Source organism: Penicillium chrysogenum (assembly GCF_028827035.1).
Source record: "Penicillium chrysogenum strain IBT 35668 chromosome Unknown utg000001l_segment0_segment0, whole genome shotgun sequence".
NCBI classification, from domain to species: domain Eukaryota; kingdom Fungi; phylum Ascomycota; class Eurotiomycetes; order Eurotiales; family Aspergillaceae; genus Penicillium; species Penicillium chrysogenum.
Window position 1 is genome coordinate 5,011,188 of NW_026622749.1, and position 25,158 is coordinate 5,036,345.

General features: G+C 50.3%; 11 protein-coding genes across 11 annotated transcripts; 7 read left to right on the forward strand and 4 right to left on the reverse strand.

Annotated features, from left to right (window-relative positions):
- Window positions 1–268: 268 nt before the first annotated feature.
- Window positions 269–673, forward strand: N7489_001987 (GFA family protein; the record flags this gene model as incomplete). The annotated part of the gene is made up of 1 exon (XM_056707742.1): window positions 269–673. The coding sequence occupies one exon, from the start codon at window positions 269–271 to the stop codon at window positions 671–673; it is 405 nt and encodes a 134-aa protein (XP_056572044.1).
- Window positions 674–941: 268 nt separating this feature from the next.
- Window positions 942–2,825, reverse strand: N7489_001988 (retromer subunit VPS17; the record flags this gene model as incomplete). Its single annotated transcript, XM_056707743.1, has 3 exons — window positions 942–1,810; window positions 1,876–2,329; window positions 2,400–2,825. The coding sequence occupies 3 exons, from the start codon at window positions 2,823–2,825 to the stop codon at window positions 942–944; spliced, it is 1,749 nt and encodes a 582-aa protein (XP_056572045.1).
- Window positions 2,826–3,264: 439 nt separating this feature from the next.
- Window positions 3,265–6,036, forward strand: N7489_001989 (mitochondrial elongation factor MEF2; the record flags this gene model as incomplete). Its single annotated transcript, XM_056707744.1, has 1 exon — window positions 3,265–6,036. One exon carries the CDS (start codon window positions 3,265–3,267, stop codon window positions 6,034–6,036), a length of 2,772 nt encoding a protein of 923 aa, XP_056572046.1.
- A 348-nt stretch (window positions 6,037–6,384) lies between these two features.
- N7489_001990 (GTPase-activating protein GCS1) lies at window positions 6,385–7,952 on the reverse strand (the record flags this gene model as incomplete). The annotated part of the gene is made up of 4 exons (XM_056707745.1): window positions 6,385–6,789; window positions 6,866–7,642; window positions 7,781–7,849; window positions 7,911–7,952. The coding sequence occupies 4 exons, from the start codon at window positions 7,950–7,952 to the stop codon at window positions 6,385–6,387; spliced, it is 1,293 nt and encodes a 430-aa protein (XP_056572047.1).
- Window positions 7,953–8,657: 705 nt separating this feature from the next.
- On the reverse strand, window positions 8,658–9,981 carry N7489_001991 (uncharacterized protein; the record flags this gene model as incomplete). Its single annotated transcript, XM_056707746.1, has 4 exons — window positions 8,658–9,011; window positions 9,085–9,288; window positions 9,364–9,664; window positions 9,779–9,981. The coding sequence occupies 4 exons, from the start codon at window positions 9,979–9,981 to the stop codon at window positions 8,658–8,660; spliced, it is 1,062 nt and encodes a 353-aa protein (XP_056572048.1).
- Window positions 9,982–11,790: 1,809 nt separating this feature from the next.
- On the forward strand, window positions 11,791–13,894 carry N7489_001992 (DUF2985 domain-containing protein; the record flags this gene model as incomplete). The annotated part of the gene is made up of 5 exons (XM_056707747.1): window positions 11,791–12,133; window positions 12,166–12,480; window positions 12,539–12,934; window positions 12,987–13,061; window positions 13,113–13,894. The coding sequence occupies 5 exons, from the start codon at window positions 11,791–11,793 to the stop codon at window positions 13,892–13,894; spliced, it is 1,911 nt and encodes a 636-aa protein (XP_056572049.1).
- Window positions 13,895–14,321: 427 nt separating this feature from the next.
- On the reverse strand, window positions 14,322–15,212 carry N7489_001993 (uncharacterized protein; the record flags this gene model as incomplete). The annotated part of the gene is made up of 1 exon (XM_056707748.1): window positions 14,322–15,212. The coding sequence occupies one exon, from the start codon at window positions 15,210–15,212 to the stop codon at window positions 14,322–14,324; it is 891 nt and encodes a 296-aa protein (XP_056572050.1).
- A 2,032-nt stretch (window positions 15,213–17,244) lies between these two features.
- Window positions 17,245–17,738, forward strand: N7489_001994 (hydrophobin family protein; the record flags this gene model as incomplete). Its single annotated transcript, XM_056707749.1, has 2 exons — window positions 17,245–17,539; window positions 17,593–17,738. 2 exons carry the CDS (start codon window positions 17,245–17,247, stop codon window positions 17,736–17,738), a joined length of 441 nt encoding a protein of 146 aa, XP_056572051.1.
- Window positions 17,739–18,658: 920 nt separating this feature from the next.
- N7489_001995 (uncharacterized protein) lies at window positions 18,659–20,285 on the forward strand (the record flags this gene model as incomplete). The annotated part of the gene is made up of 2 exons (XM_056707750.1): window positions 18,659–19,788; window positions 19,868–20,285. 2 exons carry the CDS (start codon window positions 18,659–18,661, stop codon window positions 20,283–20,285), a joined length of 1,548 nt encoding a protein of 515 aa, XP_056572052.1.
- A 588-nt stretch (window positions 20,286–20,873) lies between these two features.
- On the forward strand, window positions 20,874–22,606 carry N7489_001996 (MFS transporter; the record flags this gene model as incomplete). The annotated part of the gene is made up of 6 exons (XM_056707751.1): window positions 20,874–20,981; window positions 21,052–21,072; window positions 21,129–21,186; window positions 21,244–21,914; window positions 21,965–22,067; window positions 22,122–22,606. Coding segments are annotated over 6 exons (1,446 nt in total), but the record flags the coding sequence as incomplete, so codon positions are not given.
- Window positions 22,607–22,932: 326 nt separating this feature from the next.
- Window positions 22,933–24,141, forward strand: N7489_001997 (agmatine deiminase family protein; the record flags this gene model as incomplete). The annotated part of the gene is made up of 1 exon (XM_056707752.1): window positions 22,933–24,141. The coding sequence occupies one exon, from the start codon at window positions 22,933–22,935 to the stop codon at window positions 24,139–24,141; it is 1,209 nt and encodes a 402-aa protein (XP_056572054.1).
- Window positions 24,142–25,158: the final 1,017 nt, after the last annotated feature.

Sequence of the window (25,158 nt, forward strand, 5' to 3'; positions counted from 1 at the left end):
ATTTCCAACTTGTAGCCCAGATGTTGTACACTCCGGGCGGATTTTAAATCAGCCTGCATAGATAAATACATAATGCCCTACGTACGTATATAATGGAGGAAAATGTCCATCTTGACCATTTCCATGCCAATTTCCATGTCCGTTTCGTAGATGCTCAGGTGGATATAGATGCAGAGCTACCCCACATGATGTCAGGGCGGCTAATATCTTTACCTCTCACATCCCACAATTTCCAACTCTCTATACATTCCATTACTATCTATCGACAATGGCCTCCGGTAGCTGCGCTTGTCACTATATCAGTTACACGGCCTCTACTCCCCCAACCTGCCTGGTCAACTGCCACTGCACAACTTGCCGCAAACAAGCTGGCGCACCCTACCAAACCTGGGCATTCTTTGCAACTGACGATATCCGATGGCTTGTCAATCCCAGAGAACGGCAGTCAACCAACGTTTCGAAGCGTACCTTCTGTCCTAAATGCGGTTCGACTCTAAGTATGCTCCAGCATAGTGATCTGAAGAGGATCGCAATCGCCGCAGGAACACTCAATGAGGGGAAGACACAGATCCCGCCGCCAAGTCATCATATCTTTCTTAGTGAGAAGGCGTCTTGGTTTAAATTACCCGAGGGAGATGGTGCGAAGAGGTGGGATAACTGGGGGGGAATATGATAAGTTGTAGCATTGATGTGACTTGATAGCATTCGGGGGTTCTCATTTTGGTGCAGGAATAGATATCCACCACAGCGCTTTTGAAGTCATATAAAACAATTGCAACTATCAATTTGGAACCTTTGCATTGGCCAGAAAAGAGATACTGATTGTTCATAGGCTGAGATAACATAACAGGAGGACACGAAAAGGTTATAAGAGTAACAAAGGGGAATCACAGATTCGTGTCGGGGCTACATGTACAGACTTGTTGCATCCTAAAATCCGATCAGAAAGTGCTGGTGGCCAGTCGGCTTGCTGCATTTCGCGCATCAAGGCGGTCATCGTCTTCCTCAGCGATTGACCCGACCTGACTGGAAGCTCGGTTGCGTCCTTTACCAGAGCCCTGGCCATTCGCCTCATCATCGTCGTCAGGAAGTGAGGGGGCAGTAAAGCTGCCACTCATGCTACGTCCAACATTGTCATTGCGGCGAGGAACACCGCTCCACGAGTCACCCTTAGGACCCTGGCTCGAAACCATATTGGGCCGACGCGTCGCTGGATGAGACTCGCGACCCAGCCGGCTCAGACCACCAGAAGCGTCAATGGCACGGATGTCGGGTCGAACACTCTCCAAGGTGGCCAGAGTACGACGCTCGGCTTCGATCTGGCGGAGAGTGTACTCACGAAGGCTAAATAGAAGATCATGGGTGGTCCGGTCAAACCAGCGGCGCTTCTCCTGGAGAAGGTTTGATGTGACACGCTGGGTCCGCTTGGTCAAGTAATCTTCATGGTTCTGAGCCTCCTCGAGAGCGTTGATCGCTTCATCTACCTTATCGGGACGCACCGATGAGCTAACCTTCAAGCGGTCTGCCGCGGCACGTTTGCTCCGCGCACTTTGCTGGGCCTGGAGTAGATCACGCAGGAGGATATGGCGGTTGGTCAGGGTTTCCTTCACAATGAAGGCATCTGAAGAGTGATAACTCAACGGTTCACCGAGCGTGGTAGCTTCCGCAGTGGCCTGAACAGCGTGGTAATCGCCGACAGTTTGAACGATCTTGCCAAGTTTACGGTGAGCGGCACCCAGGCCGGGATGAGTCTCCTGTACGCTCATCTGACCGAGCTTGACGCCGAAATCAGCTTCAGCCAATCCAAGCCCTAAAACAGTCAGATCCAATCGGAACAATATGCGACGAAAACAGCTTGAATCTCCAATAACGTACCGCGACGGGCCTTAACAACTCGGTCGACCTTGTGGCTCGAATCCATTGATCCCAAGTAGAACATCTTCGCAGTTGGACGGGCAGCTTGCAATTCAGGTGTGTCATCCGGAGGCGGTGCGAACTGCTTCAACATTTTTCGTCGCACGCCTGTTGCAGGCTGCTTCATCCGCAGCACGGGGCTATACCCAAAGTCGCTCTCCACGAACAGCACAACCTCGTCGTCTTGGATGAGGACCTCATTGCTCAGCACAACATTGAGCCATCTCTGCATTGCCGATTTGATTCGTATTTCATCCTCCTCGGTGCCTGCACCGGCCGGCGTCACTGGCGATGGCACTGCAGGGACCAGAGCTTCCGGGTTGGCAGAGACTAGATGGTCTGCGAGCTTGACGAATTCGGAATGGGTCCGCCGCACATCGCGGTACTGGGTCGTGCGAAACTTGGGGATATTGGTCTGAGTTCAATGTAAAAGCAGGAATTAGCTACGGTATAGGCGCACAGGACTCCCCAAGGGTAGAACCTACGTGGATGTCGAATCGCAGGATAGGGTCTTTCTTCCCCGTCCTTTCCAAACCAGTGACTTTTCCTTGGATCCTATAGGTGGGGCCTGGAGGCCGCGAGTCTTGTCGTGCTCCGGTCTGATATTGTGCGGGGGTAGGAGATTGCTGCTGTTGGACGTTTGGAGACTGGTGCACACCGAACGGGAAATGCGCATCGGGATAGTCCGGGTCTCCTAATTGTGCGCTCTGCAGCTGTGCAGAGAGGTCTGGAGATTGGGGGTCTGCATTGCCGACACTGCCAACATCCGCCGATTGCTCCTGGCCGGGTAAAGGGGAGGACGGGATGTCATTGTTGGAAGTGGGGAAGGTTCCTCGCTCAGCACGCGGCGAGCCCCAGGGTGAGGTACCAGTGGGGTGATCCGGGTCGGTAGAGATGGCAGAGTAGTCCATCTTGGTTGAAGGTCGGTGTAAGGAGTATCTTCGCTGACAAGGGGGAGTGGCTGGTCATGGTAGGCGTCAGTATTAAACGGCTGAAGATCGGACCCCCACAGCAACGGCCAACCTTCATGGTAAGACCTACCTTGTGCAGCTTCAAAGCGAGAGAATAGCTAGGGTTATTTAAATTGACATAACAAAAACAGCAAAGAAACAGCAAGGGTATGAGCAAAAGGATCTGAGTAGTTGATGAGGCAGGTGTCGGAGTGAGCTACGTATGGAGGAATGCGTGCGCCAAGCCTCGCGATCCCCAGTCCGCTTTGCGGTCCGATTTTCTTTGCTCTAGAGCTTGTTCCTCCAACTGTATCAATAACAATAACATACAGCCCCAATGCCAATTTCAACATAATTTCTTATCCTTTTATTCCATATTACATGAGCGCGTCCCCTTGGAATGCTCGTGGCTCCGTTGTTGCGCTTTCCCCCCGGGGTGCGCTGTATGAGCTCCAATCTATATAAGACACCGAGCAATGCTACATGCAAAAATACATGCTCCTCCCTCAAAGGTCTTCGCTCCAATTATAGACAGCTCCAACGCTTTTCCACGACATCGGCATGCCAGGATGAAGCTTTGGACCGAACCCGGAACATCGGTATTATCGCCCACATCGATGCAGGCAAGACTACCACTACGGAGCGCATGTTATTCTACAGTGGCTTCACGCGGCGCATTGGTGATGTGGACGAAGGCTCAACAGTGACTGATTTCCTTCCCGCCGAGCGTGCACGTGGTATCACTATCCAGTCGGCCGCCATTACCTTCCATTGGCCTCCTGGAGAGGTAAATGCAGCGTCAGGCCCCCAGTCTGGCGCGCAGAATGAGCCAACTCCGCGCTCTGCTTACCCGCATACTATCAATTTGATTGATACACCTGGCCACGCAGACTTTACATTTGAAGTCATGCGGTCTCTGCGCATCCTGGACGGCGCCGTCTGCATATTGGATGGTGTTGCTGGCGTTGAAGCGCAGACGGAGAAGGTTTGGAACCAGGCAAGCACATATCGTATTCCCCGAGTCATTTACGTGAATAAGCTAGATCGTGACGGGGCTGCGTTTGGTAGAACGGTGCGAGAAGTCGCCTCTCGCTTGGGTGTCTATCCAGCAGTCTGCCAGATACCGTGGTTCCAAGGAGGCAACGGCCCTTTTATCGGGGTAGCAGATGCGATCCATCTCCAAGGACTACGATGGAAAGAAGGCGAGGATGGCCGCACTGTGAAAGTGGCCGACCACCATCAATTAGAGGCAGAGGAGCCGGCCCTGGCCGCAGAGCTGCGGCGGGCACGAATTGCCTTGATCGAGCTGCTTAGTGAGCATGACGAAGAAATCGTTGAGAAATTCTTTGAATGTGAAGAAGACCATCTCGCGGTCTCGTCAGCTGATATCATCGAGAGCTTGCGCCGGTGCGTGTTGGACCAGACGAGTCGGATTGTCCCTCTGTTTGCAGGTGCCAGTTTCCGGAACATGGGAGTCCAGCCATTGCTGGATTCTATCGTGAATCTTCTCCCCAGCCCACCCGAAGCTCCCGACGCAGAGGTGAGCATTGGCGGTGTCAAAGGAGGTCTGCGGGACCTGCTGTCAGGAGACTTAATTGTGGAGCAGAGCGAGAAGGCGTCCGCGCCCTCTAAAGGGAAACAACCAAAGAAAAAGAACTTGGCTTTGCAGACGAGCTCAAAGGATGCTATTAGCAAGCTCCAAAGCTGTGCACTAGCATTCAAAGTAGTCAACGACGCAAAGCGCGGAGTCCTAGTCTACGTGCGGGTCTATTCCGGCTCCTTAGATCGCAACAGCCTTCTCTTCAACACAAACCTCCACCTATCCGAACGTGCTCCACGTCTGCTGAAGATGTACGCCAACGATGCCGTGGAAGTGGATTCCATCCCTGCCGGGCATATCGGAGTCGTAGTCGGGCTCAAACACACCCGGACAGGCGATACACTCGTGTCCTATGCCGGCAACAAAGCAACTCCCCCGGAGCCACTTACAACTCTCCAACTCCGACCAATTGCCGTTCCACCACCGGTATTCTTCACCAGTGTTGAGCCGCACAGCCTAAGCGAAGAGAAGCGCATGAAAGAATCACTCGCACTCCTCCTCCGTGAAGACCCCAGCCTCCACGTCAATATAGACGAAGAGTCAGGCCAGACGCTTCTGAGCGGGATGGGCGAGCTGCACCTCGAAATTGCGCGTGACCGACTAATCAACGATCTCAAAGCCAAGGCCACAATGGGCCGCATCGAGATCGGTTACCGAGAATCCGCACTTGGCGCCTCCAACCCAATAACCAAGATCTTCGACAAGGAGATCGCCGGGCGGAAGGGTAAAGCAGGCTGCACGGCAGTCGCAGAGCCACTGGACGAAGACCTCGAGTCCCAAGAGGTAGACGAAGCCACGCTCCTGGTTGAAATGTACGACGGCAATCAGATCGTCGTCCGCGCCCCCGGTCTACAAATTGACCGTTCCTCCCGTGGCGAAGAAGAAACCAGTCCATTCCTCCCACCAGGCATGGACCTCGTTGCGTTCCGCACAGCACTGCACAACGGAGCCGTGGCAGCGCTTGCCCGCGGCCCTCAATTCACCTTCCCAATGCATAATACACGCGTCACACTAACTATCGACCCGGCCGCCGACCTCTTCGGCACCGAGACAACCACCTCGGCCCTCTCATCTGCCGCACGCCAAGCCACTGCCGCTGCGCTGCAGGACGTGCAGTTTGGCGCGGGGACAACAATGATGGAGCCAGTGATGAATGTGATTATCAGCATCGATGAGGCGAGTCTCGGCTCCGTCGTGCATGACATTTCTTCCTCCCGGGGTGGACATATCATCTCACTCGACGAAGAGGTACCGCTACCAGGTACGGACGCGTCGCCGACTTCTGCATCCGCACTTGAAGAGGAGGCGCCGCCCCCCATTGATCACAGTCGTGTTTATGCGCCACCCGACCCATTCGAGACGCCTTCTGTTGGAGCGGAGATCCCTGTTGCTGCGACTCGGCCGCGCACGATTACCGCAAAGGTGCCGCTTAAGGAGATGGTCGGATATCTCAAGCATTTGCGGAGTTTGACAGCCGGTCGGGGAACTTTTGTCATGAGTGTTGACCGGTTTGAGAAGATGTCTGGTCAGAGACAGAAGGCTGTGCTTGCGGAGCTAAGAGGCGGGTTTTGATTGCTGACTCTTTGGTGTCAAGTGAATAAACGTCGGATTCAGCTTGAGGATTTCTTGTATATCATCACGTCTCATAGTATCTCATCATTGTACCAATACACATGTATTCTTCTACTTTTCGGACACCTTCTATATCGCCGTGCCAACTGACACCAGGTCAAGCTAGTATAAGTATATGGACTATGCATCTGGCCTTCCCTTCACAGAAGAGGGAGATTCTAACAAGGTATATGCGTAGTGCAGATAAAAGGCAGGTAGACACAAAAGGGCAATACGGGACATAAAGTCATGGGACCTGAGTAGCGGTCCACAAAAAAACATAGAATATCGAGCAAAGTCGCTTATATACTACCAGTTGTCATCCCATTCATCCTTGCCCTTACCCGTCGTCGAAGCCGTCGTATTCTTACTCTCTCCTGTCTCGGCACCCGAAAAACCAGGTGTAGAGTTAGCCAGCGAGGAGGCAGTGGGTCCCTTGCGCATGGCAGCGGTTCCAACAACATCAGACCGTTGAGACCGTTGTGATGCGCTGCGGCGGTGGTTGGATGTCTCTTGGTCGCCCAATGACGAGAAGTCGTCCCAGAAGTCACGGCGCTCAGGCTCCACACGATTACGACGTCCGTCACCACGTCCATCTTCTCCTTCCACAAACTTATTGAACTGGTCTGCAGCGCCGCGGACCCCTGTCTGCAGGTTCTGGCCGAGTGTTGAGGCATGGACGCGGGCCTGGGCTGCGAATTCGGACTCGGCCAGCTGGAGATTCATGTCAGTAATTGCACCGAGAGAAACCACACGTTATAGAACTCTTCAAGCGAGGTCGTACACATACCTGCTTAGCCGTTGGCTGTAGATAAGCATCATTAACCTGTTTTGCGCTCTTACCAACCGTCGACGCGAACCACCCAAATCCTTTGCTGAGAGTGCCCATTGGGTCTTTCTGAAGATCTTCAAACGGCTGACCACCACCGCCACCACCCCAACCACCCAATCCCCCAAAGGGCGAAGAGCGACGCTCACTGGCAGAGGGCGCAGGCATACCACCCCCGAAACCAGTAAACTTTCCACCCTGTGACGGTGGCAGGTTGTCGGCACGACTGGCATTATCATTGCCCAGCTTCGCAAAGTAAGCCTCGTTCTGTTCCTTCTTGCTAGGCACACCACCCCGGTGGCTGTCACCGGAGCGAATGGATGACGCCGCAGGCGACCCGGCACGTCCGCCAGATATAGCACTCGCGCCAGCCCCAGCAGCACCGCCCAAGCTCAATGGAGTGCTCGAGCGCGAGGGATTATTCTTCTTCTCCTGACCCTGGACGTACTCGCGGCCGTCGACTTTGCACGATAACCGCTCTTTCCATTCCTCGCCCGACTCGCTTTCGTATCGTTCTTTGATGGTCGAGTCTTCGAATGTCCGGCCTTCTGAGACAGTAACTGGGTGTTCGTCGTAGAAGGACTTCCAAGGATCGTTGCCTCCCAGCTCCATGCGTTGGATCTCGGCGTGTTTGAAGGCGTCCATGGTGATGGAACGAACGAAGGAAATGTGCACGCCTAGCCCGCGATGTGTGCCGGCGCAGTTGAGGCAAATAAATGTTCCGAACTTCGGAGAGGCCTGGTTAATGTGCCCATGGCAGGCAAAGAGTTAGCAGGGTGTGTGGTTTGCGGGGTGAGGTTGTGGGTTGTTCGGGGTGATAATGCTTCTCGAAGACAATATCAGGGCGATGGGCGAGGGGAGATAGGTAACTCGTACCCATTGAGGCGAAGGGGCACCGCAATCGCAGCACTTGTCATTTCCATTCGTCTTGGAGATTTGGAGGAGCTGTGGCACATGCCTGTGTCAGTGACCATGTCGCGTTGCGGGATTTGATCAGCCAGCACACCTTTGTCCTCGTTTCCGGGTCGACTTCCCACATACGAGACATAGTGAGAGACTATACAAAGAAAAGGCGACCAGATGAGACGTTAGGGAACGCAATCCAAGGGAGTGCGCTAAGATGTTGTAGGATTTAGGTGACCCGAAGTCGAGTAATTTACCCCTTTTTCCTCGTTTCAATGAGTTGCGCGGGGATTGAAAGGTACTGAAGACACGAAGTTGATGCAATTCGCTCGATGGTAGAATAAAAATCAATTAAAGAGAAGTAAAACAATATAGATTCTATGTTTTGCCTCTGATCGGCAAGGATCGGACTTTCGCGTCATCCCCAATCGAATCGGGTACACCCACTTTGTATACACATGTCTATTGTATACATATGTAGGTGTGGACTACTCTTAAATCCAATATGCCGGGTGGCAGATCGTCATCATTTAGTAAATGTGTGCTAAGGTACAATACAGAAGGCGAAGTAAAAAAAAAAAAAAGAAAGTCGTTAAGGACGGAGAGCGCATCAGCTAAGATGGCTCTCCTGCATGGTCAACTGATCCATGTTGTCCGATAAAAAGTCATGAATCCAATCCCCAATTTCCCCCGCAATCGTTGAGTAGCTAAGATATTCACGGTGGTCTGTAGCTTACAGAGCACTATGATCATATCGATACGATCCTCCCTCGAGTCCTTCCCTTCTGTTTCTCAACTCCAGAGCCAATTAACAAGTACCTCATTCGGTCAAGTGGAAAGTGGCGGGCATTTAAGCCTGAGTAGTGACGGCAGGAGCAGCGTTCTCCTGAGCAGGAGCAGCAGGGGCAGGGGCAGAAGCAGGAGCAGTCTCCTCGGTCTCAGCCACAGCGTTGATATCTTCATCTTCCTTACCGGGGCTGTCAATGGCGACCTTCACAGCGATGACGCGACCATCAATGTCCTTGCCGTTCATCTCGCTGACGGCCTTGGCCTGGAGCTCCTCCGAAGCAAGGTTGACGAAGCCAAAGCCACGGGTCTTGCGGCGCTCGTTGCGAGCTTGCAACTTCTTAATCATGAAACGGGGGATCGGACGCAAGGCAACCTTGGCAGAGACAGGCTCGTAGGCAGCGAAGATCTCCTTGAGCTAAAGCGAGAAAAGGATGTCAGTCAATGTAACCCCAGGCGGAGAAAGGACGGAAGAAATAGATGTAACCCACCTTGTCCTCAGTCAAGTCGTACGGCAGGTTGGCAACCATGACCTTAGTCTTAGAGGGAATTCCATCCTCGGGAGGACCGCGCTGCTTCTGGGGGCGTGCGGCGCGGGCCTCACCGGCCTTGGAGGCAGTGTCCTTCTCATTTGTGGTGTCAGCAAGGGGGGTCTCGCTGACAGGGGCCTCGGTGGTTTCCTGGCCATCCTGGGCCTTTTGCAGGGTCAGCATCCATTTCAAAGTGTCGATGTGGGTTGACTCGAGGAGAGAAAGAGTTCGGGCACATACAGCACGGCTACGACCGGTACGGCCACCACGGCCGCGGGCACGGCCACGGCCACGGCCGCGACCACCAGCACGCTTGCGACCCTCGGCGCCACTGGCACCCTCACCGCCGCTGACGGCACCTTCCTTGGCCTCGGCGGGCTCGGGCTTGCGGGCAAGCTGCACGGACACCTTGCGCTGAAGGATCTCCTTGCCAGAGAGCGCCTCAATAGCGGCAGCAGCTTCAGCAGCAGTAGCAATATCCACAAATGCGTAGCCAACGGGACGGTTGGTGCGGGGGTTCACCGGGATCGAGGTGGTCTCGCTGAGAGATGAAATGAGTCAGAAATCGTCCAATAAATGATGGTTTCAAGCGTTTGAATGTTTGTACAAGGTGGGGTAAAACGGGTGTGGTCCCACAGACGCCAGAGTTACTCACATGGTGTAGGCCTTGAAGAACTCCTTGAGCTCCTCCTCAGTGGTCGCGTATGCGAGGTTCCCGATGTAAAGACGACGACCCTCATCTGCACTGGCAGCCGCGGCATCGGCAGCCTGGGTAGAAGGGGTAGCACCGTTGGTGTTGGGCTTATCGGTCAGAGTGGTCGCAGCCACGGAGTCAGCAAGTGCGTCGACGGCAGACATCTTGAAGGTTGAGATGTTGATGGATGAAAAAGTGTCGGGTTGTTTATTTGCCTAAAGCTGAAAGAGACTTGACGGGAGGTGGAGCGAGGGAAGGAGCAGGGTAGCTTCGTGCCCTAGATACCGATTGAAAGAGAAGATGGGATTGAAGTTTTTGATGCACTGGATCTTGAAGAGAGGGAGGAGGAGGATGGGAGAAGGAGATGGAAAGGGAAAGGAGAGGCGGTGTGGCACTAGCCCAGTGAGAGCTCGAAGTGACGGGACAGGTGCGATCGAGGTACTTTCCTTGATGCTCACCGCCTTGACCAGCCCCTAGCCAGCCCCCAACTAAACTAAAGCCCACCCCTAAATGGCCCCTAATCTTAGGCTCCGACCCCCCAAGATACTCCCCGAGCTCCTTCCTCAGCACCTTTTCCCCCGCCTTAGTTAGGAAAGTCTGACTCAGAACAGCTGGCCTGATGTCATTCTGGAGACCAATTGAACCAATTGGGAGCTGTTCCCAGCTCCCATTTTCCATATTATTCCACTCTCTACGGAGTATTCCACTACTTATTCCACTCTATCTATTCTTCACTGCACATCTGCATATCATCCAGATTCTGCATATATGCATATACCCGTGTGACTTGTCTTAGAAATAATCAGCGGATCTTCCATCTCATTTATCTCTTCGTATTCTCTAGGTTGTACGCCTTCATATTCATCTTGCATTGTGGAAAATAGTAGACATGGATATACAATTGTCTACTCCGTACCGGACTCCATCCTAACTTTCATATTCAACTAAGATTATCCAGTTATAACAGAATACAAGATCTTGGACCAGGCTACACAAGGTGAGACACAGTGACAATATCCACACACAATAGTTAACAGTTAACATAGTTGTCTAAGAAATTTCTGTTCAACGTGAGCTCAGATTTAGAAACAAACTCATTGCCCTGGGTTTATTTTCGTCAGTTCATTCCCTCGTCTATTCGGTTTGCGACAAAAACATTCGCTAGTCCAAGGTCAAAATCCTTCACGGACAGCTTTGGTCTAGTTTAGTAGCACAAAGATTCACTTTTCTGAACGTTGCAGAGTCAACTAAAAGATCCTTGCCTCGGTAGATACATATTGGTTTCATTCAACTTATTTATTTGACATATTAGTTCTCCTTGTCACCATGATATACTATTATTTAAATAATTCAATAACCCCAGAATGACCATGGAATGAATTAATCTAATTTCTTTTATGAACCCCACCCCGTTAATCATTATAGCCACATACGAAATACCTAACGTACAATGTAGATCTACAACATCGTACATGGGGTCTAATGACGTCCTAGCATCGCATAAGATCTCGACACCTTGATTATTAGGCGGACATCAAAGCTTGGCACAGCCGTAGTTTATTGTAGTAGTTTATTGGCTATAAGTCCGGACTTGCCACTGTGGGGAGTATATATACAATTGGGCCTCCTGACTTTCAACCTTGAAAAGAGACTTCTTCACAAAAAAAGGAGAGCAAAATAGAACCCTTGAAGTGCAGAACAACTCAATGAAGATCGACGGTTTAGCGTGATATTGACGGACTGCGAGCTCCACTGGCTCGTCACTGGCAAAAAACAAGATTCGGGAAGAGCTGAGTCAGCCTTGGATTTAAACACCCCAGAGATCCAGAACATCCAGGCCTGTTTTCCATGTGGACCAAACCGGGGGAGTTTGAGGGTCTTGGTTAACTTATATTTTCGTTTTGGTCTTGGAGGGCTACTTGTATTGTGCGCGATCTTGTCACTAACCTCCCGGAACTCGTCGCTCCAGCAATATGGATCGCATCGACCCGGTCGAGGACCCCAACGCCCCCAATGGGAACCCTCAGGGGACCCAACAACCCGCAGGGCAATCCCCAGAGTCCGGCCCCGTCAGGCCAACAGGTCCTACCCCGTTGCGCACTCGAGCCGACTCGCGTACGCGACGACCGAGTATTCGCCTGTCTCGCTTCCCATCTATCCCTTCGCTAGATAACGCCAATCAACCGGCGTCTCAACCAGAGAGTCAACCACCGTCCTTCGAGCCGCGGCCTATCCGATCCCCTCCCCTAATGAAGAGGACGAAGCATGGCTGGCAGGCCGGCGGCGCAGCAATTCGGAGCCAAATCAGAGACGATGGTCATCTCCTTCTGCTGATTCCCTATCGCGAGTGGCGACTCCCATGCGAATGATGCCTGTGACCGAGGAATCTTCACACCGAAGTCCAATACCACCCTCACCAGTAGCAATATTGCCAGGTCAAGAGACTCACTCCGATGGTGAGCAACTTGATCCGGAGCACGGCGAAATCCCTCCCGCAGCGCGACCGCCGGGCCGGCTTCGGCGAACTAGTCAGGCTGCGTTGAATCGTTTTTCTCGAAACCGTGCAAGTACAGTGACGGGAGCTGCACCAACTCTCGGCACACAGGAGGAGCAACGCCAGAATGAGTATGGATCTCACGTGGTCGACGTGCTGGACGTGATCGGTAAGCGCTGGTGTCAAGTGTGATACAGAAACCATAATCTTAACTTACCCGAATCTAGACCCCGAGGTATCTGCCCTTTCCACTCTCACCAATGTTCAAAACTCTCTCTTTGTGCCGAATTTGGGTGGGTTCATCAATCGCACGCCCACCTATACTATTACACGACCACAATACTCTTCAGATGAGGAACAGGGAATTACAACGGACGAGAGTGAACCGCCCGTTGGCGACAAGACTAAAGAGCGACCGACTTTAGAAGAACTCCGCACTTTCACGAGTATGTCCTCCGTGTTGCGTGGTCCCAAATATGCCGTTCTCCCAGAAGGGCAGGGACTTGAAGGATGGACAAGAGAAGACTATGCCGAACTAAATGACCATGTTCGACATATGCTTCACTCTCGGCGGTCCAAGTTCAAACGGTCCATGAAAGGATTTAGGCAATACGTACAGAAGCGTGAGTGATACTCCCCACCGCGACATTTTTGCTTAATACTGATTTTGCCTAGCCCTCGGCTTTCTTGTAACTCTATACGCGACTTTGATAACCCTGTTTGGTCTGGCCTGGGTTCTCTTCTTGATCGGTGAGATCGTTTGACGTAATTTTCTAGCCAGTATGCTAACAGTCACTTCAGGTTGGATCAATGTCGGTGGAAAACAAACGTATGTTATCAATGTCATAGATAACGTTTTGGTTGCCCTGTTCGCCATCATGGGTGATGGACTGGCTCCTTTCCGCGCTGTCGATACATATCATATGAGTTTCATTGCCCACTATACATTCTTGTCGTGGAAGGTTCGTCGGAAGCGAGCACTACCAGGCCTGAAAGACAAGAATGACCTTCCGTCGAAGCCGGAGAAAGCCGTCGACATTGAATTTGGTGACACGGCCAAGGAAGGCGAACACGAATTCTCTGTTCTCGATGCTCGCCAACAGTTGCGATTGATGCATCACCAAAACAAGTTCGCAAAGTCGCATACTTTCTATAAGCCGCACGAAACCATGACCCACCACGCCTTCCCCCTACGCTTGCTCATTGCTATTGTCGTCATCCTTGACTGTCATTCTTTGCTCCAAATGGCGCTTGGTGCCTGTACCTGGAGTATGGAGGACCCCCATAAGCGCCCATTCGCGCTGACGACGGTTATTCTTTGCTGCTCCATCACTTGTAACATCGCAGGTGGTGTGATGATCATGATTGGTGATCGGCGAACCCGAAAGAAGGATGTCGTCGAGCGGCTCTTCCGCCAACAGCTGACCGAAGAAGCCATGAAGAAGATGGAAAAGAAGAAGATCAAGGAGGAGCGCCGCAGTGCTCAGATTGAGCGGTCCAGTGCCCAAATTGAGCGGTCCAGTGCACAGATTGACCGCTCTAGTTCTCAAATCGACCGCGCAGTGCCGTACGGCGGCACCTGATCACAGCAATTTCCATGTTCCCACTTACGAACGTCATGACATGGGCATTAGGGACGTTGGTGCAGCTGCATCAAAGCCTTTCTTTAGTTTTGCCCCACGTGTACAGATCACTGGATGTTAATAATTATGGCTTTACATATGCTAGCGACGGAGTTTCGCTGGATCTCATATAGGGATGGCTTTCGCTTTTTATGGTCTTGTTCTCTGGCCTACGGCGGTGTTTCCATGGCCCCGTTGCTTTTGGCTGATATAATGCAGTGGCTGTGCCCAGGTGATATATGGTTGATCTTTGAATATACCAGATATTCTGATTACTTGATGTAAAATAAATGAAGCTTTTCAGCCATGTGTTCAATGGATATATGAATGATGTGACCCTCACACAGAATATGTATAAATTTCATAAAATTAAGAGAAGGCCAGAATCTCAGGTAGTGATAGTAACCTTCTCCCCAACCCATCTCCCCTCACCCTTAATAATCTCCTCAAAAATCCATTCACCAACTAAAGCCCGTGAAATCGTATATCCAATAGCAGGATTCCTCTCTGTTCCACTCCTCACTTTCCCCAGTCCCACCCCTTGACCCCCTTCGTCCCCCTCACAAACAGGAACCCGATGATCCCCCGTCAAAAGGCTAGGCCTCACAACAACAACCCCAGCAGCAAGCACCCCAGCATGTCCCAGCCCAACCTCCTTATCAAGCAATTTCTCCATCTGCAGCTTATCCGCATGCGGGATCGGCAAGAGTATAGAGTACATAGGCCTGAACAAGACCGGCACATCTTCATTACCAGGCGAATTCCCCGTCGTCGAGATTACAGTGACCCTTGGCGCAACATCACGATACGCCTCGAACGAGGCAAACCGCTCCGAAGCAATCTTGGCCAGCGCCGCCAGCAGCGCGCGCGTCGCCTGTTCTGTGATATGCGGGTTCGAGAGCTCAATGTGCGGTAGAGCAGGCATGCGCATCTGAATTGTTGCGCATTTTGATTCCTTGGTAAAGGACATTGTTGGTGTGCCGCCTAGACCGGAAATTATACTTGTCACAAGAGTGCAAGCCCCATTGGGTGTGCTGCTGGGACCGGAATTGGTGATGAGGGTTTTCGTGATGCTTTCTACATCTGTTGCGTCGCCTTCAATTATCTCCAGCTGACGAGAGAGGATCTCTTGTGTTATGCCAGGCTGTGAAAGAAGCAGCGTCGTGAGTTTTGATGGGGTGCGGGCCAGGGCTCTCGCGTTGTAGCCGTTGAGAAGCGTGTAGGTCAAGCAGGCGTTGGCACAGCCGCCGGTTGCTCCGAAAAAGGCAATGGTTGTCATTTCAGGGATTGGGTGTGCAGATCTCCGTGTTAAACTTGGAAGTTGTGGATTTTTAGATTTTAGCTTGTAGAATTGAGCCCTGAAGTTCGATTGTATTGCCTCGAGATAAATAACCCTAGGGATTCAAGGAGCCTTTATACTAGTGATCGGTATATACCAGTTTCCAATTGGAATCATATTGACGCTTGAATATCTGTCCGTCTCCGATTGGACCTAGATAAAAGTGAGGTTATAGTACGCACCTACAATGTTATAGGTAGGAAGAATGCGGCCGTGCAAACTAAGCCCGGGACAACTTGCGTACGCTAGTCCGGAAGTGGTTTAGTGGCGGGAGAACAACTCCCCGATGCGGACGACTCCTGCTCCATTGAACCTCGATTGTCAATGATCTGGATTGTTGGAAACATATGAACAGAAAGAAGCACTGCATTTTAATTCTTGGAGTAGAGTATATGCTATCTAAAGAGTGGAGTGTGGGTGGAATAATATCCGTGGTTTTGGCATCTTGTTCGAGATATATATCTACCCTGACATTAACTATAGCTCACCATAAATAAAGTAATCATTCCAACTACACAACTATTGTTTTGATCATCACCAAGTGTCATCAAATTGTACTTCCCGAGTTCATAACTGCAGAGACCCTAGAACACCAAGCGATATATGCTTCCGTGGACAAGATTCAGGTCAACTAACAACCAAGCTCTAGTTAGAACTAAACCTGTAGAAAAGAACTAGTTACAAAGTCTATTATTAACCTGGTCTGCTTTTCATGTAACTGTCGCATTCGACCCGGGCAGCAGTCCCAAATTTTCACATAATATAGGTACAAGCATCGACGCAGACACCAGACAAGAGTTCTTGGACAGGGAGTAGCCGTGGTTCAGCTATGATAAGGTACAATTTGAGCTACTCTCCACTACCAGCTCTTTACGGCATATAGTTCGGATCCTTCCAGATACCAGATAGAAGTTCATTAATCTCATCTGGAATCTCATCGCCCTGGGATTATCGGATCTGAAAACGTTCGATCTAGATTTGCATCGAGAAAGGAGAGTGTAGATCACCGGTTGCCCATCGTAACATTACAGGGTGGAAAATCTGAACTCAGCAGGATCGACGTGGGTCCGTCGATCTCGAATGCCCTGGGATTGAGACATAGGCGAACAGTGGATCCAAGTGTGGATAAGAGACTTAATGTAACAGGGTCTCTTAACTATAATGTGCGTACGAGGGCAAAGAGGCAATGATGTAGAGGGCGCCACAAAGACACGCTGCCCTAATCATGGTTGTAATGAGAGATGGGCATCGGACAATTTTTTGCCACCCGGACGCCCTAAACGCCTCAAAACGCCCTCAAGGTATGCTATTTAGCGATACAGTCATCAAATGATCACATTTTTGCGCAGGGACAGTTTTGAAACTGCAGGGAATTTGTCGGGAATGATGGTAGAGGCTGCCCTCGCCCTGACTTATAGAAGGACCCTGCATTCGGACATCTGGTTTACAACGTATGTGTATGGTTGAGCCTCGTTCAACTGGGGAACCATGTGAGGCTCGCACGGCTAGAAACTATGTAAGTCCAAATTTATATCCTAGAACTAGATCAGGGAACAGGGTATGTTGTAGTCTTGACAGATACCGTTGCGTTGACAGGGCGGAATGCAGGGACCATGCATCACCAGGAAGGGGGAACATCTCATTGATTGCAAAATTCCGGAATCAAGGGAGGGCCAATGATATTGCTAGGGAGGTAGAGATCATCGTGGCAAGTTCGGGACCAAACCCTTGCATAGGTACATTCCAGCAGCAAAAATGGGAGGGTTGTATTTGGCCTTTACCATGAACATGGATCACCTCGTGCCCAAACACTGTGACTTGAAGATAAAAGGCTCATCATCTCTATTCTCTTTTTATATATCATCCATCTCTCTACTTCTCTACCTCTCTCTGCCTTCTATCCTCCTAATCCTTCCAAACCCATTATACTTATACGTACAAGATTTTAATCTTTCAATACCCTATCTTCAAGATGCAGTTCACTCTCTCCGCCGCTGTCCTCGCCTTTGCTGGCCTTGCCGCTGCCGTCCCCGCTCAGCAGGCTGCTCCTCGCTTCTCCGTCCCTGACAGCCTGACCGTCGAGCAGGCCCAGTCCAAGTGTGGTGACCAGGCTCAGCTCTCTTGCTGCAACTCTGCCACCTACGCTGGTGACACCACCGATATCAACTCCGGCATTCTTTCTGGCGCTCTCTCCAACCTCATCGGTGCCGGCTCTGGTGCCAAGGGCCTTGGTATCTTCGACCAGTGCTCCAAGCTCGACGCCCAGAGTAAGTTCTCCCAACCAATATTTTGGCCGTATCCCTCACTAACTTTGCTCCAGTCCCTATCATTGGTATCGCTGCCCAGGACATCCTCAACCAGAAGTGCAAGCAGAACATCGCCTGCTGCGCCAACTCACCCTCCGAGGCCAACAACGACCTCGTCGGTGCCGGTCTTCCTTGCGTTGCCCTTGGCTCTATTCTCTAAGCGCGTCGTCCCGGAGCCAGTCAGCTTTGCACGATGGAAAAATTACAGGAGCTCTGTGGTGTACTTTGTTCCTGCACTTGTTATTTCGTTCGCAGTGTGATCCTTTTCAGAGAGTTATAATATCTCGCCTAATACATAAACTTTGGAATTCTCCTCATTAAGCTTGTTTCTACCGTGGCATGTTATTGTAGATACCAGCGCATATCCATCTTAGCGATCTCGGCCATAAATTTTACTGAGCGCAAAAGGACCTCGGGAGTATTTTCCAAGGTTGCGGAAGGGAACAAACACCTAAAGGAGCCACTACACCCTGTGTACGAAGAAAGCCGCTAGTTCTCTAATATAATATAAGGCTTTCTAGGGTGTGCCTTGGCTCCATAGAGGACTTTAATAGATAGAATGCCAGGTATTGTATTATAATGTAGTTCTTCAATACCGGAAGAGTGCAATATTGATTGAACGATCTTGGAACGATTAACGACTTGTATAGACCCCATACCAAATCTGGAGAAACGGACATGCCGTCTATCGCATGATAATTGCATATTGGGGAGTTATATTTGCGAAAGCAAGAGCCTTATGTAGTCTCATTAGTTGTTTTCTCCTCAAGGAGTGTCTCGTGTGGTCTGCAGGAGTCAGAATCCTATTGAAAGATCCCGTTACCTAGAAGGCTCGTTGGATATGTAATTTATATACATTATAAGGAAAAGTACTATAACTAGTACTAGTATAAGGGTGGATTTAGGAAGGCTTTAAGGTAATATGAACTCTTGGCGGGTGCCTGGCTTTTGATTCAATCATCACTCGATATAAAAGCAACCTTCGAACCATCTCCAGACTGTAGAATTAGCCTGCTATCCGACCTCTCTAAAATAAAAATAAAAATTTCAACGTACCTTGGAATTGCTGGGACCTCCGACATGCCTATCGAATGGACGGATGACTGGGAAGGCGAGACTCACCAAACACTCCCAAGATTGGTCAAGTCCTACATTGACAAAGAAGACTGCTCACACGCTGTTCGTGAAATCCTTCGTCTAACCGAACTTTTGATCCTGTCCAGCCACTTCACCGAGGCGTATTTGATTGCCTCGGCGGTGTTCACATTGGTAAAAGATTTTCAATTCACCGACAAGGGCGAATATCTTGCCTTGGAGATATGCACGCCTCCCACTCTAGAGGTGTTCTGGAGTGTGAACCAATCAACCTTCCCCCGACCCCAGAGGACACCTCCCTTCCATCGAAAAGACCCTGAAGCCTGGCTACCTAAGCAGCAATGGGGCAAATACCGGGAATGTACCCGTACGGGCGGGATGCTGGAACACGTTGGGCTCACCGAGCCAGAGAGCCCTTCTTCTATTTGGCGGGAGACAGATGACCCAGCCATGCTGGCGATGTGTGCACGACTGCTAGCAAAAACCACCGCGCCATGTACGTATCCATCCGACGACTTAGCACGGGAAGCACTTGAGGTGGCGCTGAAACTCTATGCAAAGCCGGATACACCGAGGGAAGAGTGCGGTTGGGGGCCCGACAAGCCAAAAAGACAGTCATATTTACTGTACCGGCGGCTGGCTGTCGAGCTCGCGATTCGCTTGGGTGAATTACAAACAGCGGCAGATATCCTTGGTCAAGGGCTCAGACAGGATTCATTTACTAACGGGGGTGACTTGAATGACTTTTTGATGGTGCCTGGTATCTACGGTGTCTTGCCTCTATTAGCCCGTGGTGGGAAGGAAAGCAATCCTTTCTTCATCCCCAAGGAGGATGCAGTGGTTATGGCGAGGGATATAACTGCTGCGCTGGTGCTACGGGCTGAGCATGGGAGACAGTGGGCGTTGCATCCATCTAAGGTTGGTTGGAGGGAGCTGTTGGATCGACTTGCTGAGGGGGCATGGAAAGCCCACCACAAAGAGTGTCAGGCCATGGGCATGAAGAGTGCCAAGGATATCTTGTATGAGCCTGCCACGGAGGAGGAAATCACGGCGGCGGAGGAGAAAGTCGGTGAATTGCCCGCTGATTTCAAGGAGATGGTTCGATTGGCGAACGGGTAAGTATTGCAGTCCCATCTCATGCCCCATAGGAAGGATGCATATGAAGGAAAGTCCATGACTGACTAGATCACTTAGATTCAAGGGCGGCTGGCACTTCTTCGCAGGTGGCATAGCGGGCGTTCAATCTATCACCACAGAGGGAGGCGGCTATTCAGACGTTGGCTATGAGCATTACTACGACGAGTTGGGAGACATCGATTATGAGATGATCCAACTCGAGCCGGGAAATGAATGCGATTCATTCGAACATTTCATTGTTCCCCCTAGGTATTGGAAGGAGGGTAGGATTCGGGCCGGAAAAGAAGAGGATGGCGAATATCAGTACTGGCATTGGGCATCTTGGTCAGGGAGTGGAATCCGTCACTGGGATTCGGTGCGGGACTTTGTTTGTAGCTGCGTGGAGGAGGTAGAGGAGATAATTGAGAAAGGCGAAGAAGAGGACTGGGAACCAAGCCCGTATGTGGATTATCCGGGGGAAGTTGATACAGCTTGAGGCGAGGCAGCCCGATTCACCGTTTTGGGGATGGGGTGTTTGCAGAATGTCTGGAGTTTGTGGTCGATGAGCTGATTCAGAAGATGATATTCCATAATTCAGGCAGCAACACCGAACATCAGGCCTTTCTACGTTTCACAGAATTCGTAGAGATTTCCGAATCTGTCCGACCTGGCCTTTGGAATGTTGCATTCAAGTTGATAATCGGATATTTCAACCAACTACTGTACTATTTCTATTTGTCTTAGAGACACGGCCATCCACTGCAACGATTTGCTTCAATATTTGAGATTGATAAATATAGGCATCCATAGTCGTCAAATCCATATGCTATGCAGCAACATCACCCACGCATCTAAACCAGTCAGAGATCAGCAGCGGTCCGAGGATCTCCCTTACAGCATCTACAGCTATCCCTCAACGAGGACCTTCACCGAATTGTGGTTAATGCAGACTAAATCTTGGACTGGATACAGAAGAAAACATTACGCAGAACCAGCCCATCCAACGTTTCGAGTTGGATCGTTCGCTTCAACTTCTATCTTCACACCGTCAAATATATCGCTACAGTGGTTGAATCGGCTCAGTGGACATGACTTGGTCGAAGCCATTCTTGAAGCTTCGCGACCAGCGGCCATGGCTGTTGCCGCTGAGGTCTTCACAATCCTTTATAGTGACAACGATCTCTCTGTCAATGTTCACGGTATTCACCCCGGTCTCCTGAGGTCTAGGAAAAGTAAATGACAGCTAATAAAATTCCATACAGGATCTCTTTCTCTATGCTATGGTACACATGTTCTGACTAAGACTTTTGATCCTTTCAAGGTTACCTGACTGCTGCAGATTGTGCCCGTCATGCCTCAGGCATTAGTCTCACGAGCTGGAGTAGCATTCGAAGATAGTACGAAAGATTTACGAAGATAGATACTCATCTACTAATAACCATCTCTTTTGATAGGAGAGTATTGGAACATCGTGCTCCTCATCTCCGAAGCCGTCTCGGCACTTACATGCTGTCCGATATTCGGATACATGCTGGACGTCTCTGGGACACGTCAGGGTCCATATCTATCTGGACTCGTGCTATTGTTTGCATCTATGCTCGTCTTAACAACATCACACTCAGTGACATGGTACATCATTGCCAGAGTCTTCCAGGGCGCAGCAACGGCCATGGTTTCGGTAGCTGGTCTTTCCATTGTGACAGACGCAGTAGATAGAGCAAGCCTTGGGCAAATGATTGGATATCTGGGCACCGCCATGACACTGGGATTTATGTCTGGCCCACTACTGGGCGGACTGCTTTACCAAATTGGAGGATTCTATGCCATTTTTGGTATGGCTTTTGGCATTGTTACTCTTGACTTCTTTCTTAGACTCGCTGTTGTCGAGAAGAGGATTGCTGAACGTTGGCTGTGTCTCACTGATGGCGAGCGCCCAAGTCAGGAGAATGGCTATATCCCCCAGCAGCCGCCATACGGAACTCTGGGGACTATACCCACTAGCAGTCATACTGCGGAAATTTCTAAGACTACTTTTGCGCTGGGAAAGCTTTTAAAGCAGCCGCGGATTCTTATTGGTCTCTCGGCAGTTACTGTTGGGGCTCTCGTGGTCTCGGCATTCGACGCGGTATGGAATTCAGTCTTTTATATTGGAGTCGCATTGACACTCCTACATAGACCCTCCCAGTCTTTGTGGAAAACACATTCCACTGGAATGTCCTAGGCGCAGGTTTGATATTCTTGCCAGGTGCTGCAGCGGCCATTTTTCAACCCTTTTTTGGTACGCTGACATGATTACCATACTTTGTTGCATGATCCTGACCTGCGTTTTTAGGATTCTTGTCTGACCGTCTTGGAGCGAGACTGATTACTTTCGCAAGCTTTGTCATTCTAGCCCCGAGCCTGATCTGCCTTCGTTTTGTCGAGGAGGACTCACCATCCCACATAGGTCTTCTTTGTGTGATGCTGGTTCTTGTTGGAATGTGCATCGACTTAAGCCAGCCGGCCTTGATAGTGGAGATACAGCGTGTGCTAGATGACATGGAAGCTGGAGACCCTGGAGTCTTTGGTGGTAGAGGTGCCGTGGCTCAAGCTTTCAGTTTAGAGAACATGGCACATTTTGGCGGGTTGGCATTAGGACCCATGCTAGGTGGATTTGTGGAGGTTCGATACGGTTGGAAAGCTATGACTCTTGCTCTAGGAGTTCTTTCTGCGGTAACTGCTATGCCTATGTTATGGCTCAGTGGTCCTATGGAGGAAGTCTCTTGGACTGAGTCTGCCGATGAAGAGATGGAACGTGAACCCCTGCTGACGGAGTAGTATTGCGTTAGGCTTATATGTAGCACAAATATGGCTTTTATTGCATTTGTTTTGAGATCAGTTTACTTTTCTTTCGCATCACGAAATATAATAAACGTTAAGTTGTCAGATGTACATGAAGCCGAACCCATGTCCCTCGGTGATTGAATGGGGAAATACCATTTTGTACCAAGAACGCAAGTTGACAATTGTGAGTAACGTTGAAGTAGTCATAGTTACACCAGGCGATGTACGAGAATGATGAGGACTGAGCAATTGAATTGCATCTTTAAGAAGGAGAGAAACTCCTTGACATGAGAAAGAGCGAGAATCTACGGACTATCGACATGAAGCTTTTTGAACGATTCAGCAAATTGCTATCGAACCTCTATACTACCACACGTACATGGTTCCAACCCTCCCATATCAGTGATGGAATCAAAGTACAAGGCAGTTACATCTTCCCGGCAGAGTCAGAGCCCCATGAAGCGACAATCATGGGATTACCATCTCGATGTTCTCTACCCCCCGATCAATATGATGCCATGTGCAATGAATTAGCTCAACTAGCGGCAGCGATCACTGAGTTCGAACCAGTTCGGCTGTACGTGAGGCCCGAAGAGATCCAATTGGCCGAGACTCTAGTCAAGACATTTGTGAAAGATGCATCAAAGATATCGATCATCCCATGTCCAATCAACCACTGCTGGGTACGAGACACAGGCCCCGTCTACGTGCGCGACATGACAGGCGCATTTCCGAATCGACGCTTCGCAATCAACTTCCGGTTCAATGAATGGGGTGGGAAGAGACCCGAAGACGACGGAATCTGCTGGGGTCAGCAATGGCCCTTGATGAACGAGAAAGCACTACAGGAAAACGCGGATTTTGCAAGGTGGGTAATCGAGCACGACCACGAGCCCAGCCCTGTTACGCAGGTCGAGACTCCGGTTCGCGCCGAGGGCGGCGGTCTCGTTACCGACGGCGAAGGAACCTTGCTTATCACGGAGAGTAGCATTGTATGCGATGTGCGCAACCCGGGAATGCCCAAGGGTGAGATCGAGATTGAATTGAAGCGGTTGCTCGGGATTGAGAAAGTGATCTGGTTCCCTGGACGGCGTAATGTCGACATTACCGACGTGCATATGGACGCTGAGGCGAGATTCGTACGCCCTGGTGTCATCGCTTACTCGAAACCCCATGCCATTGCCATTGACCTGTGGCAGGAACTGTCTACAGAGATCCGGGAGATTCTGGATCGTGAGACAGACGCTAAGGGTCGGCGCTTGCAGATCCACCCCATCGAAGAACCCGATCCACGCGGCTTGGTGAAATCAGATCACGATGAACTATCGGCGAGTTATGTGAATTTCTATTTTGTCAATGGAGGACTGATTATCCCCAAATTCGGTGACCGGGAAAGGGATCAAAAGGCTCTGGAAATGTTTCAGGCGTTGCTCCCTGAGCGGGTGATTCGGCAGGTGTATGCCAACGCCATTCCCCTTACTGGTGGGGTGCTTCACTGCGTCACTCAGCAGGTTCCTGCAATCAAGTGAAGAACCAATGAGTCAAGGACGTGGCATTGTGGAGGAGCACATTGGGTTTTCCAGTCAATTTCAAAATAAGATCGGTTTTCAAAGCTGTGTCAACCTGCAGAACCAATTCTTACTCAGACATCGCACAGCATATAAGCTATGGGACATGTATTTGAACCGGATATTCCATCTCCCGGTCATTCTGACTCTAACTAGTCCGTGAAACCAAAGACTTCGGGGGTCTGAGGAAGCTACCAGTGAGGATTCCAATGTTATGTACACCCTACGCCGGATGGAGAGCTGACTCCTCTAGACGTCAGAGGTCACAACTAGGTGGACCTCAGTCTGCATAAAAGAAGAAAATACATGAGTACATCCTAGAGAGCTTAAGGCCTCCGGAGTTCGACACTAAGTGTAACAGTATAATTGCCCGACAGAGCCGATAAATACAGTGAAAGATCGAGGACCGTAGCGGGATGATCTGGGGCATTGAAAACCACTCATCTCCAAAATAAAAGGCTTCAGGTGGACATTAGTTCAGCTGCGCCTCATTAGATGCATCACATCTGGAAGTGAAGTGGTTCCTGCATGTCGAAACCGGAATTGGGTTTCCATGACAAAAGTATTGATCTATACATCAGCCCATTATTATTTGATTGTCGTTCCAACATTGGGAAATATCAGTAGAAATTGTATTCTACGCTATTACCATATCTTGTCGCACTGTACATATCAAATTGTACTCTGATGTTACTCTACTGTATTGTACTTGCATTCAGCTCCAAGGTAGCTACCTAGGTATGTGCTCTTGAGCTGATCATATTCGATATATGGAGTACTTCATACCCAACAATCATGCAGAATTGCCTCGATCTAGTGATCTTCATCCTGCATATAAAATGTAAAGCTGGAAAACACATGTCAACTTGTTCAAATTGGCTTTCTCACGGGTTAACCTGGGGAAGTGAGGGCTTTATCCCGTGCGACTTATTGCTTATTCCTTTCCGTGAGATCCAACGTAATGCAGACTTTCAATTG